At 37.9% G+C, this 15,839-nt stretch overlaps 1 protein-coding gene across 1 annotated transcript in view; it reads left to right on the forward strand.

The window, feature by feature from the left end:
- Positions 1–1,424: 1,424 nt before the first annotated feature.
- Positions 1,425–15,839, forward strand: part of fbxw8 (F-box and WD repeat domain containing 8) — a 169,995-nt gene continuing 155,580 nt past the window's right edge. The window contains exons 1-3 of the mRNA XM_043715860.2: positions 1,425–2,174; positions 6,994–7,098; positions 9,563–9,727. Of these exons, the coding sequence (XP_043571795.2) occupies positions 1,797–2,174; positions 6,994–7,098; positions 9,563–9,727 (648 nt within the window). The 5' untranslated portion in view covers positions 1,425–1,796. The remainder of the gene's footprint in view (positions 2,175–6,993; positions 7,099–9,562; positions 9,728–15,839) is intronic.

Here is a 15,839-nt window from a genome sequence, read left to right on the forward strand (position 1 = left end):
TTAGAGACATTAGGGACATTTAAGCGACTGCTGGACAAGCAGATGGATAGCAATAAATTGAGGGGTGTGTAGGTTAGGTCGATCTTAGATTAAGATAAATGCTCAGCACAACATCGTTGGCTAAAGGGCCTGTACCATCATGAATATACCATCTTGCTCTCATGCTCACATTTCTGTGTAGTTCCTGCTGCAGTTTTCCAGTGAAGCCCAACATAAGCTAGAGGGGCACCAATTTATTCTCTTTTTAGGCACCTAATAAATTCTGGACTCAATATTGATTTCTGCAACTTCATGAACTCTGTCCTCATTTTTCCCCATCTTCCCCCTCGTATGGTTTTCTTTTGTTTGCAGACAGGAAGATGCCGGAGGTGGCAGGATAGGAATTGTTCGGGGTCCTGGGCCCATCTGATACCTCTCACATGACCGACCACATCCTTCTTTTTTTCAAATTTATTTTCTTCATTTAACTTTTGAATCCAAATAATCAGTTCTCTCTTATGCAGCTGTAGTGGTGAAAAGAGGTTGCTGGAGCTATTGAAGAGCAGATCCAGTATAGATAAATTGGGGTCCTTTCCTTTTCTCTGGTGTTTCGGTAGTATCTGAATCACTAATCTCTTTTTCTTCACACACATATAGAAACTCTTAGTTTCCGTATTTATGTTCCCTGCAAGCTTACTTTTGTACTGCATTCCAATTCATCCTCCTTTGAAGAATTCTAAGCAACTCCCAATCCTCAGACCTATTATTTTTCTTCTCCAATCTGTATGTTTCTTCCTTGGATTGGATACTAACTCAAATTCCCTTCATAATCCATGGATTGGCTTCTTACCCATTTTGCTTTTGTGCCTGGGAGGAATAAACAGCTGTTGCAGTTTCTCCAGACCTGCTGAGTTTCTCCAGCACTTCCTTTTTTTGTTGTTTCATATCTCCAGCATCTGCAGTTCTTTGTTTTGTTTTATGCGATTTTCAAACAGCTTTATACAAATTAAATCCTCTCACAGGACAATGAAATGTGATAGCCTCACGTTGAGAAGTAATTGTATTTGCTTTATAATGCTAAAGTGTCTAAAGCACGTTATTGAAAAAAAAGACGAGATATAATTATCAATAACAAAAAAAACCTGCAAATTTTCAAACGAGCATATCATGGAAACAAAAACCAAAAAACTATTTTTCACATTATCAGTATCAAATGCATTCGCTGAAAGTTTAATGATTCGATTTTGGAGCAAAGACAAGAAGCAATTAAAAGGAAGCGCTGTAAAGCTGAACAACATTATAAAAATCGAAAGAATTGCGGATGTTGGAAACGAGATGCAAAAATCCCCAGAAATTACAGGAAACGCTCACCAGGTCTGGCAGCAGCTGTGGAGAGGAAGGGTCATTCTGATTTCTCTGCACAGTTGCTGCCAGACCTGCTGAGCATTTCGAGCAATTTCGGAACGACATTACGTCTCGCATCCACTTTTACAAACATAAAAAAGTATTCAGAAGTAGTTGAAAGCAGCAAGTAGCCTACATAAAATACAGATATATGAAGAAACCATTCATCTCTTAAGGTGGATGCAATGACATTTCCAAATGACAGCGACTGTGTTGTGCCACCCACCAGGATCAAAGCGAGTTTAAAGTCCGAGGGGAAGATTTGTGGATCGGAACTGGATGCTGAGGATGTACAACTCCACACGGCGCCGTTTGAAGGGAGGGAACAGTGCATCCAGAGAATGTCTCCGGGCGGCGAGAGCTGGTGAAGCGGGTTCCCTCTCCCCGCCGCTGCTAGTTTCTGGGTATGGAGGATGGGCGATAAGGAGCTGGAGAAATTCCGGCTGCACTGGAGAGAAGAGATTAGGGAGCGGAACCGGCGCGGGAGGGCGACCTGCGGCGAAAGGAACAGCAAAAAGCGGCGCCAGCAGCGCGAGCCGGGGCCCGGTGACCATGGGGACGGGGAGGGTGTGGAGGGGCCGACCGGTCGGCAGCGAGCAGCCGATGATTATTTCTACCTGGCCGAAAGCCTGCTGGAGGGCCGGAGCAGCCCGCTCAGGGAGCGCCTGGAAGGTGGGCGATGCGGCGGAGGGACTGAGACCGGGTCCGAGGCTCGGGGAGGGCCCCAGGGCCAATCCGCTCAGGCCCCCGGCCACAAGGAGAACCTGCTCGATCAGCTCATCGATGACTTGGTAAATTACTGTACCTTCTACCTGTCCGCCTCACCGCGATAGCCAGCCCTTCCTTTAAAGACTTTACTGTGGATTTCCTGGCCGGTGGCGTTTTATGGGCGCACGGTGACACCACTAACACAATCTCCAGTCGAGATCCAAACAAGAATTTTGTTCCGGGTTTCTGCATATGTGGTAATTTTGTTCCGCTTTAGCTTATTATAAAAACAAATATAATTAGAGGTTTGTGCTATTGCTGGATAACGGAACTGGTAAGACCTGAAGATGTGGAATTCCCTGGGGAGGTTCTCGAGGGTCGATAACGCTGCAATCTGGTTGTTTGCGGTGGTAATGCACTATGAGTCAAACTGTTTGATCACTGCTTAGTTAAGGTCACAGACGCAGCTGACAGTCGAAAAACAACCATTTCAGAAGCTGCAATTTTCGAATTAATGAAAATTGTGTTGTGCTGTATAAATGTTATTTACTAGAGGGAAATTAACTTTGTTTAGAAACTGAGCTGTGTGGAGGAGTGAAAGACATTAGGCACTAACCACCAAGGGATCCCAAGGGCACAATTACTGCCTCTTCATTACATGTGCGAAAGCACTGTGGCATTGGCAAGCCATAAAGCTAATTGAAGATTGTTATTTGTGAGATCACCCAAGGCACTGGAGTTCAAAGCGGGCACTGTGAATAGTTTAAAAGTTGTTTCAGAATTGCATTCATTTGTTCTGGCAAAATAAGATAACAGGATGTGTGTGGAAGAGAATTAAACTTTCAATCATGACCTCTATTGTCTTTGAATTTTAATATTGAAATTCATATATTTTCTCTAAAACTTAAAACTAACAATGTTCATTAGATAAGGAAAGGGATTTTTTTTGTTTTTTTTAGTTCATTTCTCAAAATATTGCTCGTAAACAAATGTACAAATTGAACTTTTGTACCTTTAACTGCATCTCTCATTCCAGCTTACTCCAGGCTCTCTCCTTTTTTCCTTTGCTTCTGACTGTCCAGTCCCTTGCCATCAATTCATCAAGTAAAATCAAGTATCATTTGTAAAATTTGGACTCATTTCTGGTGTGAAAAAATGCATAACTTTAAATATTTTTTTGAGAGTTTATTTTCCTTTTAATAAGACTTGGAGGTCTTTCCCTGTAATTTAATGATCAAGGATGCTCCTTAAGCATTTATAACTTAAGAAGTAGATCTGATGCAATCTTAATGACAACATTAACCTATGTAGTTGAACAGCTGCTTGAGTTTTGACCTTTTTAATAGTTAGAATTTTCATATGTATCAAATTGTCATCTATGTCCTGACTATAATCTAGGAGTTAGGAAAAGGAAATCAAAATAAATAGAATTCTATTGCAAAAGGTTAAGGAACATCAAAGATTGTCCTGTCATTTGGCTTCCCAAATAGCTTAGCTGGTTGAGCCAGCTGAGTAGTACAGACCAGGACGGCTTTGGGGGCTAACCACTGGTCTATATTGAGTTGGTAGATGTCAAGGGGAATCACAGTTAGATCGGAGTTGTGGAGGAGAACTGGGATCCCCTTGTCATCTGCTAACAGGGGACCTGTATGGATGAAATGTGAGGATAAAATGTTCTAGTTCCTTGCTAGTACTTGCATTTTCAGTGAAAGAGATACTGGGATGGGTCTGGCACAGAATTAGCACCTTCAAATGATGAAGTGGTGAAAAAGGATGTTGGTGAGTGCAGGAATCACATTGTCAAATACACAGTAATATCATTAGAAAGCTAGTTTCTGTTGATTCTTGTTTCATTTTGAATAGCTTTTGCTTAGTCAGCTTTAAACTTGATGAAAATATACTGCTGCAACTCCATTAGGACAATATAACTGTTGTAAGAAAAATATTGTAAGCTCTGTATAACATTGTTTTGTTGCAAATTTTATATTTGTGCAAACTGTATTTGGTTAGGAACGTATGTGTTGACAACATGAGACTATCTTGTATGTAAACCAAGTTTAAAAAAATCAGTTATCTTGGAGATTCTTAAAGTTGGATTTTTTATTTTAAATATTGAAAGGGAACAGATGAGATGTTTGGTTCTCCAAATAACCACAATGACTAAACATTGAAAATTATTCCCAAGTTTAAAGAGCTGTACATGTCCTAAAAATACTTTCTTTTTCTTCATTTAAAATGTAACCAGCATTTGGCTGTTGGTTTGCAAGATTCTACAACTGTGTTTGCCAAGACTTGTTTTGCCTGTCTAGAGAATTGCATACAGCCATCAGTATAATTCAATGCAGTGTCTTTGATGTCAGTTGAACTAAAGCCCTCCAATTGTAAAGGTGCAGAAGTACAAATATTTTATGAAAAGGCACCTTTGTGAAGAAAAGCTACTTTGTTTTATGATGTAAATTTTGTTAGCTTTTCATTATTGTAACTGTTTCCATGTACAGGCAGTCAACACAGAATTTGCACTGCAAACAAATACTGTGTACACACCAACAGCATTACTTTAATCAACTTGTATGAGGTATCTATGTGCACTTCTGTTTTACTTGTGGAAAGTTTGTGTCGATTTGAGTACACAGTTTTTTTTTTAAAAGATGGTTAGTGCCTTGTGCTCAAGAAGTTCCAGTCTTAAAAGTTTTGGACTAGTGAAATATATTCTCAACCCCATAAATTTAGTGTAACTAGATTTCATATGGTACTGTACAATGTGTAATTTTAGCAGAATGAATGGCTGGTTGGCAGTGAACAGTTAGTCGATCTGAAGCATTCTGTGTACCAAAACTACTGAAAATTCACTCATTCCTTACTACATCTTAACACCTGCTGCATTGATTTTCTGTCTTAAATTTGCTATTTTCTACGTTACAATCTATGGTAGATAGCAGAAAAAAACTAATATTGAGTCAATCAAATTCTGATTTAGATTTATTTCAGAAAGTAACATTTTGGTATATAGTGTGAACAATTTTAAATGTATGATAAGTGTAACATACTCCTGGGAAACTCATGACTTCAGACATATGGTTTCCAAAGTTTCGCACTGTTACAAATGTCCTCACATCAGATCTAATTGCCAAGGACTGATTTGCTATGATCTGTCAACAACTCCATTATCATTGGACTACGTGACAGTCAGAATGGTAGAAGGTGCATTAGGTGATAACTGGTCCTCTCTTTATTCAGTAATTCCGTTGAAATTCTACTTCATTTTCCAGATTTACCTCAATCCAAATGATTCACACCTTGATGCATCTAAGCCTTCACTCCAGTGTTATGCTCATTCTTCCCCAACCTAGTAACATCAAAAACAGATTAACAGGTTATTCATCTCATTTACAGGTTGTTGAATTTTGCAGTGCGCAAACTGATTATTGTATTTTCCTACACAATAACAAATAACTTCAAAGGGAAACTGTCAGATTGGAAATGTATAATGAAACCTTGGAAGTAGACTACACTAATTTTCCTGGTAACATCCTTTTTTTTAATCTCCTAGGATTCCCTTTCAACCTCTTGCACCATATTTCACCTGTGATCAGTTAAACATCAGGTTGTGACATCTTAGGTTTCTTTCATTGAATTAGAAGAAATGAAATGAAAACGTAATCACTTAGTTTAAACTATTTACATTGAGTTGTTTAAAATTCAGATGGGGGATTAAATATGGACATGAACAGTTAAGTAAAAATAAGAATTACTTTCACTGCCAAAGATCTGAAGCACTCTCTTTGGGCCTTAAGCTATTTTCCACCTCCATTCCAATGAATAATGTAGTATTCAGTACTTGGATAAAGGAGTTGCTATAAATCATGGTTTAAAGCAAATTACTTAATGTAATTGATTTATGTATCTTGTAGTTAAAAATAACTCAGTGCAATCAAATAATCTCGCATTACAGAATAAGTTCCATTGGCTGAGTATTTTGGCAGAGTTGTCCCACTCTCCTCCATAATCCTGCAACTTTTCTTCTTTTCAAGTGTGTATCCAATTCATTTGCCAGTTACCATTGAATGTGCTTCCACCACCCTTTCTAAATACTGCTTCTTGTAGCTACTCCTACCAGGAGATCTGTTGTCATGGGGCACCACAATCATCTATTGTGCGCTGACATCTTATATCCACTGTCACTAACCTGCAGATACACTGACATCCGTCAGCCAACTGCATCTACATCAGCCCCTTTACTGGCAGTGTATTCTAAATGACAAATCACTACTTAAATTTCTCTCCATCACTTCTTCAGTTCTTTCAAGAATTATCTTTTACGTTGTGTGTTCTGATTACCTGTCTTCCACCAATTTCTCTGTCAAATACCACCATATTGAATAATAAAGATTGATTTCTGAGTAATCAGCTGCAGCTTCTTTAGTCTCTCAACATAAACCAACATTTCTCATGTCATATATACTTTTTAATAAATTTCCTCTGCACCCTCATCAAGGTCTTAACATTCTTGCTGAAATTTGATACCCAGAAATAAGGACAAAACTCTAGTCATGGCTTAAGATTGTATCATTTTTCAACATAAGACAGTTCTCTAAGATGGGTAAAAGGGATAGGCTAGAACTCTTATGGCTTTGTGTTTTCGATATTGAGTTACCAGTTCTCTGGGCCTTCTATTTCCCAGAAGATTGCAAGTAGGATCAAAGTAACAAGTTCCCACACTGGAATTTCAATTATACATTCAGTTGAGAGATTTGGGTAAAAAGGGCACAGGAAGGGAAAGTACTCTGATTATCTCCAGTATAATTATTCAGACATGGGTAATTATGTCTTTTTTTTTTAAATACATGTAATCTGTTGCTTTTGGAGTGTATAATACATACTGTATTTGTTGTTCTGTTGCAGAATGAAATAAATGAAATCCCATTTTTTGATATTGACCTTCCTTATGAGCTAGCACTGAAAATATTTGCGTATCTTGGCAAAACTGAACTTGGAAGATGTGCTCAGGTAAATGTAAAAGTTTGATTAAGTCTATAAAGCTACTATGTTTTTCAGGCAAGCTTGATTATAATTTACACTTTGTACACTTTTCTATTATATTCAACTTTTACAATTTGGATCAAAAGTTATAGAATATCTTTCAATGGGAAAGGTTTTTGTGAGTGGCTCGAACAATAGAGGACAGGAAGGGAGTTTGTGAACAAATGGGAGTCAGTGAATAAATGATTTGACAACTGAGATCAGCTCAATGATTTGTAATTATTCAGTTCCATTTAATTTGCTTCTAACATGAAAGTTTGGAATGCAACACATTTTGATTTAAAGCTCAAGTGCCTTATGCTGTTATAGAGTCATGGAGATGTACAGCACAGAAACAGACCCTACGGTCCACACAGTCCATGCTGACCAGTTATCCCAACCCAATCTAGTCCCATTTGCTAGCACTTGGCCCATATCCTTCTAAACTCTACCTATTCATATGCCCTTCCAGATGCCTTTTAAATGTTGTAATTGTATCAGCCTCCACCATTTCCTCTGGCAGCTCATTCCATACACACATCACCCTCTGTGTGAAAAAGGTTGCTTTTGGGTCACTCTTAAATCTTTCCCCTCTCACCCTAAACTTATGCACTCTAGTTCTGGACTCCCCTTACCCAGGAAAAATACCTTGTCTGTTTACCCTATTCATGCCTCTCATGATTTATAAACCTTTATAAGGTCAACCCTCAGCATTCGACACTCTCTAGGAAAAACTGTCCTAGCCTATTCAGCCTCTCCCTATAGCTCAAACCCTCCAACTCTGACAACATCCTTGTAAATCTTTTCTGTCAGATCTATGCATATGTTATCAAAAAAACAAGTTGTTCTGTGGGTGGAATTGCTACTTCGTGCAAGGCACTTTCCCATTGCAAACAATGTATAGAGTAAAAGGTATCTTCAAATATGCCATTTCCAGACATGTGCAAACTCTACTTAGTATTTTTTAAAAGTTTGCTTGACCATGCACATTCATCAAAATGAATGCTAGTGGGCACAGTGGCTCAGTCATTAGCACTGCTGCCTCACAGCGCCAAGGACCTAGGTTCGATTCCAGCCTTCAACGACTGTGTGAAGTTTGCTCATTCTACTCCATGTCTGTGTGGGTTTCCTCCGGGTGCTCTGGTTTCCTCCCACAGTCCAAATATGTGCAGGTTAGATGGATTGGCCATGCTAAATTGCCCATAGTGATCAGGGGTATAGGCTAGGTGCATTAGTGAGGGGAAATGTAGAGGAATGGGTCTGGATGGGATACTCTTCAGAGGGTCAGTGTGGACTTGTTGGGTCAAGTGGTCTGTTTCTACACAGTTGGGATTCTATGATTCTATTCTATGATTCAAAGGAGGCCTTCCAAATATTGAGGCATTTATTAACTACCTAGCATCCTGCTGAGTATATGTCCACACCTAAAAGCATGCTTTAGCAGTAATTAATGGTATTGCCAAAGGGTAGTACATGGTGCCCGGAATCTCAGATCACACAATCTGCAGAGTTTCCAAATAACAATCATCCTTCACAATTACCCTTTTGTTGCAGAAATACCTGTCCACTATTTCTCTCAGTATTATTTTTGTCGCGACAAGGGGGTTGTTGCATTGTACAACATCACCACCAGCAGCAGCAAGGCACACAAGTCCTAATAATTCCTCAAAGTCCAGCTCTTCATTAGTGCTTGGACATCTCTGTATCAACGCAACTCCCATGGAATTAACATCAACTATACCATGCTGTCGCTGTTTAAAGTATATTGCTACTGGCAATGGAATTTTAAAAAAAACTCCCTCAGTGTAAAGACATATCAGAAAAACAGCTGACAGAGTTGTATGTAGTGCTTCAAGTTTTAGAGACAAAAATCGAAATTGGTAGAAAAGCTCAGCAGGTCTGGCAGCATCGGTGGAGAGAAATCAGAGTTAACATTTCGGGTCGAGTGACACATCCTCAGTCAAACATTCACTCTGATTTCTCTCCACCGATGATGCCAAACCTGCTGAGATTTTCTATTTTTGTCTCGGATTTACAGCATCCGCAGTTCTTTTGGCTTCAAGCTTTAGCACAGCTTTGTGATTTTTTTGGCCCCCAGCTTTCAGTTCTGATTTTGTATTTTTGAAAACTCTGACAGATCCTTCATCTTGGTGCCTTAGGAGAGAATAAGTGTACCAGCTCTCTCTATAAAGTGCATTACAAGCAGTCAGAGCAGGTAACTACAGACCTCTGTTCAGAAGACTTCAGAAATTGAATAAATAATTTGGGCCAATTAACTTTTTGATTTTGTTTGCATTCCCTGACATGGAAAGTAGTACATTTGTGTCCTTGCATATTTGGCAACTAACTGTACCTTTACTGTAAGTTGGAGTTTGTTAGCTTAGTCGTGAATGACATTGGTAGCCTGGAATATTTGATCTTTATAACAATATGGGATCCTTTCCTTTCTTAGGTGAGTAAAGCCTGGAAAGTTATTGCGGAAGATGAAGTGCTTTGGTACAAGCATTGCTTGAAAGCAGGCTACCAGGTGAAGGCAGACATTGGCGACTTCATATGCTGGAAGGCTGTTATGCGAGATTCCATGAAGAAGGAACAAACATTACAAGCCAACTGGAAGGTACATCTCATCATTGTTTGAAGTGTTATTAATTATGTTCTCCTGTAGCTGAACTACAGGCATTAGCATTTAAATTGTTATGTCTATATAAAAGTTTGAAATACATTGTCATGCTTCAAATTGTATACTTTCAAATTTCTAAAACATGTTTTCATTAAACAAAAATGAAGCCCCAGCATTTCTCATTTACAATAAAGAACTTTTAATTCCAGATCCACAACAATGTGATTGACTCTTAATTGACCTCTGGACAATTAGATGGGCAATAAATGCTGGTCTAGCCAGTGACATCCTCATTCCGTGCATGAATATATTATTAAAAAAAACTTTGAATACCATGAGGCTTTATTGACCTCAGTAAGGCAATTTGATTTTGATCCTAAAGGACACACCAGATTTTATGCCTCTGCATTTTGGCTACAAATAGCACATAGTGTATATCCACAATAATGTTTTGTTCTTTAAAAATAGCACTTCTTTCTTTTCAGCACCACCATTTATCTGAAAGTAAAATTGGAGAGGTCCCAAACTCTGAATTAACATACTTCAACAGGAGTAAATGATATGGGTGCTATAGCCTCAGAAATCCTTGGGTGTTCATGGTGTAGATTCACAAAGTTTCTGGTTTTCAGTTACTGTCCAGGGATCTCTAGTGAAAGTACATTTGTGTAAATATTTATTAGATGTATTAGATTCCCTACAGCGTGGAAACAGGCCCTTCGGCCCAACAAGTCCACACCAACCAGATCCATTTCCTTTTGACTAATGCACCTAACATATGGGCAATTTAGAATGGCCAGTTCACCTGACCTGCATACCTTTTGGACTGAGGGAGGAAACTGGAACACCCAGAGGAAACCGACGCAGAGAATGTGGAAACTCCACACAGACAGTCGCCCAAAGCTGGGACTGAACCTGGGACCCTGGTGCTGTGAGGCAGCAGTGCTAACCACTGAGCCACCATGAAAGCAATAACTGTAACTAGGATTTAATTCTTTCATATGACAGCTATCCTTCAGAACCTCACTCAAATATTTTTATTTATGCAATGTGAGCATCGCTGACTGTGGCAGCATTTATTTTCCATTCCCAGTTGCCGTTGAAATGGTAGTGGTGAGGCACCTTCTTGAACGGTGCAATCCATCCACTATAAGTAGATGAACAATGCTGTTAGGGAAGGAGTTCCAGTATTTCGACCCAGTGACACTGAAGGAACGGCAATATACTTCCAAGTCAGAATACTATACTGTTTGGAGGGGAAATTGCTGTTTTTGGTGTTCCGATTTATCTGCAGAATTACCTACTTTTGCTCCTACATCTTTTAGTCTTATGAAATTATGGGGGGTAAACTTCTTGAGTGTTGTTGGAACTGCACTCATCCAGGCACATGGGAAGTATTCCAACTCATCCAGAGTAGAAATGATGTCTGAATCTTTCTCTTTGTGGCTCCACATGGTTATTTGTCCAATCCAAGATAAATGCACTTCACATAAACTGGAAAATGAACTGAATGGTAGTAGGTGCCTAAGGTTTGATTAAGTTCAGGCAGTGCATTTATCTGTTGCTCTGTGATTAAAAGAGGTGCATTTTCCCTTTTTTGAACTTTGTTACATTAGTAAATATGTTATGTTGAGTAACAAAGCTTTCTAGTCAAAATTTAGTCGTGCAAATCTTTCTTGTATTTATGGGTAAATGTAAATTTCTTGTGCTTATTTTGTATGGTTTGCTACTTTAGAGGCAAATTGCAGATCTCTTTCCATGAATATTACTTGTTTTTGGATGTCTAGAGTATTTATCATACATCCTGAGATGACTGTTCCACAAATTTTCCTTCCCTTGTGCCCTACCCCGACTATTGCTGGATGAACATTCTGCCTCAGTTTGGCACTCCTGCATGTTAATAGATCTGCATTAAAAAAAATTTCAATACTTGAAGTAATTAATTATAGTTTGTCTGTCCTAACAATCTGTAATGGTAATTGTTTTATTTTGGAACCAATACATTCGTCCTGCTCCTTTTAAATTTAATGATCTGCCTAGCCAGTTGGAAATAATGTTAGAAGGGTGACCTCACTGACACCAGTACATGTGAGGAGCTTTCATGATGGCTGTTGATTCATGCAACAAAACAAAAACAGCATTTACCACAGAGTGAACTGAACACCTCCACAAAATAGCATGTATTTACCACAAATAGCTCCCCCCTAGGCATTTTCAGTTTGTCTATGCTGTAATATGTATTTTCATGCAGTGGTGCTTATAATACAAGCTGAGGAAAAATTGCTGGGATGTTTAGTGAACCTGTTTATAGTAGAATGTAATGACATTGGTTTGAATTACTATTTATTTATTTATTTCATGGTCACCCCAATGTCCCTAAATTTCACAGTCCTTTTTACAAGGGGTTGTTAATTTTCTGCGTGCATTCTTGAAAATCTATATAAAATGATCAACTTTCATAACATACATTTTAGAGATGTAAATTGCTGAAATATTATTAGTAAAATGAATATTTGATTATAATGTATCCCAAAAATATTTAGTGTAAGGCCTGATTATTGTATTTTTTATAAAGTAAAGAAAAGTATTCTTTCTCAAAAAATCCTCTAATGCACACTTTAACACTGAATAAACCATCATTCTATAATTCACCTCTTTTCAGAGGTTACTGGGGGAGGATGGATTAGAGTATTGCGCTGGATGGCCAATCATAATCATAATGAATAGTAGAGCATGTTGAAGGGATTTAATGTTCTAGTCCTATCTTCAACATTTCTATATACTTCAGTTTCAGGAATATACGGTATATATAAAGTTGCAGTTTGCTCATTGCATCACTTTATAAATTTGATCATTAAAATGCCTAGGATATAGATCAGCAACTTGAACAAACCATGTGTAGTTTTAAAATTGAGCTCCTACTGTGAAACCTTGAATATTTTTGTAATAAGTGAATGAGAGAGGAACATATGAGCTGTTTGACTTCTTCTGTTGGCAAAACAGCTATAGGTATACACTATTACATTTTTAATTTGGAATAAAATATGATTTTCTGTTCTAACAGAGAATCTATTGAATGTTCATTGCAACTGTCATTAGACAAAACCGTTTCAAAGTAATTTTTAGAATACAGTTGTGAATGGGTTTGTCAGAAATTTGACTGCATGGGTTTTTGCTGTCATTCCCAACACTTCTCATTTTGCCTTGATATTAATATGTGCAAATTAGTGACCACATTTGCTTATATATGCATATATAACAAAATTGTAAATAATTAATTGGCCAAGCAGCACTTTGGAGAACAGAAGATATAAAATGCACTGTATACATGTAACTATTTTCTGTTTATCAAGTTATTGTCTTTTTTTCTGTCAATCTGTTATATTCTGTACTCTAAGCACTAGATTATATGTAATAATCATTTCAAAACTTCAGTCTTAAATGATAGAACATTTCAGACTAAGTGTTACAGGATACCACAACTTCAGTACAATTTGGATGCAATACAAATATAACTTCTTGGTTCTAATGGTCAAAGATGATTTCCACAGGCAAGGCAGTGCACTCTCATGACTTGAAATATAACATCTTATCAAGCCCATCTTCCCTGAGGTACATATTAAATTACTACCATAAGCTCTTCATTTTCCAATTAAGGAACACATCATACGCTGGCAGATCAGAGCAACAAACTGCGCATCAGGTGTATTATGAAACCAAATTAAGAGCAAATGCTGCAAATTTTGCTTGATTCTAGAATTTTATTTAGTTAACACTCCCTTTGTTTAAAAATAATAAAATGCCTCAATGTTGGCAATTTTTCTGTAGTATTATCTTTTCATTCTGGACCTGTCCATGATACAAAATGTACACTCAGCTGTTTACAAAGATTTTCACTAATCTTAACTTCTTAGCTGCCTGTCAAGAAAAGTAATCACAGAAGAAACTTGGAGATATTTCATCTGTTACATCAATATCTTGAATAATTAAAAATCGTCAATAGTGAATAGTTTCCAAAAACATATTAGCAACTGCATCACTGATTTTTCAGATTGTGAAATTTACACCTGTCGGGGAAAAAAAAAATCAAAATGACATTCATCCCTTTAACGGACTGATTACAAACCATAAGTGGACGTAAGTCAGTGAATGCCCTGTGGATCAGTAATAATTATTTCCAGCACCTGGATGAACTTTGCATCTGGTATTTGTCAGGCAGGCTATTCTACCCAGAGGCGATTCATCTGTCTTTGAAATATATTTCATTTTGAGGTGAGCATTAAAATGGTCATAACAATTCAAGAAATATTAAATATAGTATTTTATGTTTTGAAAAGAGAACTCTAATAACAAATTCTTTACAATAGATAATTTTCCTATGCTGTGACTTTAATGTTACTGATTTGGTTTTTGTTATCTTCAGTTCTTGCTTGTGATTTAGCTGTCAACCACTCTCCCAGCTACAATGACCTTAACAAAATTTTAAAAGTTATGTTCGTGTACACAATCTCTCACTCTCACTGTTCACTTTGTTTTCTGTGAAGTTTTAGCATGTATTATCATAACAGCAGGTAGATTTGAACCTCCATTGTTATGTTTATGAAAATATGTGTTTGTATGGAGCTGTTTAGTTTGTTTCAGGTGTTGAAAATTTTTCATTGTATTTCATGACTTTTTATGTAATAAATTGTTTCAACAATGATTCTTGCATATATCTTGCAACTTCAAGTACAAGTTGGACAATTAAGTCAGTATTTTGTTGTTATCAGTAAGTCCTGCAGCAAATTTTCATAGGCTATATTCATTTACAATATGGTGAAACATCTGATCTGGGTGACCAAAGTTGTGCAATGGGTTGTCTTTGAAATTCCATTTGTGCAAGAGATGTAATGGCCAAGCATGGAGAGTGAAGATCCTGTTCAATGTAGACTACAGTCTTGAGGGAGTTCAAATCCTAGGTGCCTCACTATCTAATCACTTGCCCAATTTTTGTCAATGCTGGGTATCAGTCGAGAGTTTGCACAGTTGTTTATTTTTGTCAAGATATATATCTGTTAAAGCATTTGCAGAGTTCCAGAAGTAGTCTAGGGGATTTCAGTTGTGTTTTCTTTTTCTTAATTTCTTCATGGTTTGATGGGTCTGGGTTGGCTTCAATATGGTCAATAGATCCTGCAGTGTTTTAGTCCTCCACAGCAGGACATGGAATGTTAGACAAGACTTGGAGCCATTTTGTAGGTGTTGATTTTAGTATGCCACATCCTCATCCATATGTTGAAGACTGAGGAGTATCTATATATTTTGTACAGCTGCTCTCGGCTCACAGAGGGGAGCAGTATTCTGCTGAAGACTAGCAGAATGAAGAGTCTGCTCGTGTCTGCTTCTTTCTGGATGATGGTCTTGGTCTTTTACCATGTTTTCAAGTGTACTCCTTGGATCTTGAAACCTTGGACCTGCTTCACCTCCTCTAAATCTAACTTTCCAAAGCATTAGTAAATGCTGTTGGAACAAAGAACGAGAGTTTGCCACTCAGCCCTTCAAGCCAGCTCCGCCATTCAAAAACATCATGGCCGATCTGATTCTGATCTCAAATGTACGTTTCATCCTCATGTTAATCAAGGATCTATGCACTGCACACTTTACTTCACTTCAGCTCTAATGAAGAGTCATCTAGACTTGAAATGTTAGCTTGCTCTCTCTCCATGGATGCTGTCTGACCTGTTGTGATCTCCAGCATTTATTGTTTTCAGTAAGGAACTGTCTGCCTCTGCCTTAAAAATATGTAAAGATTCTACACCACCTTCCTTTTAAGGAGGAGAATTTCAAAGGCTCACCCTCTGAGAGAAATGTTTTTTCCTCATCTTTCAAATGGGCAACCCACATAGTTTCAAACTATGACCTAAATTCTATCCACAAGAGGAAATTTCCTTTCAACATCCATCCCGTCAAGTCCCTCAAGATCGTATGCGTTTCAATTAAGTGACCTCTGATTCTTCTCAAATCGGAAGCTACAGGCTTAGCCTGCCTACCCTTTCCTCACAAGGCAATCAGCTCATTTTCATGTGTTACCATTTCTGAATTGCTTTCAGCACCTTAATATCCTTCTGTAAGTATC

The sequence above is a fragment of the Chiloscyllium plagiosum genome, unplaced genomic scaffold (genome assembly GCF_037043375.1).
Source record: "Chiloscyllium plagiosum isolate Xiang-an unplaced genomic scaffold, Cpla_swu_hap1 HiC_scaffold_24, whole genome shotgun sequence".
Taxonomy (NCBI): Eukaryota; Metazoa; Chordata; class Chondrichthyes; order Orectolobiformes; family Hemiscylliidae; genus Chiloscyllium; species Chiloscyllium plagiosum.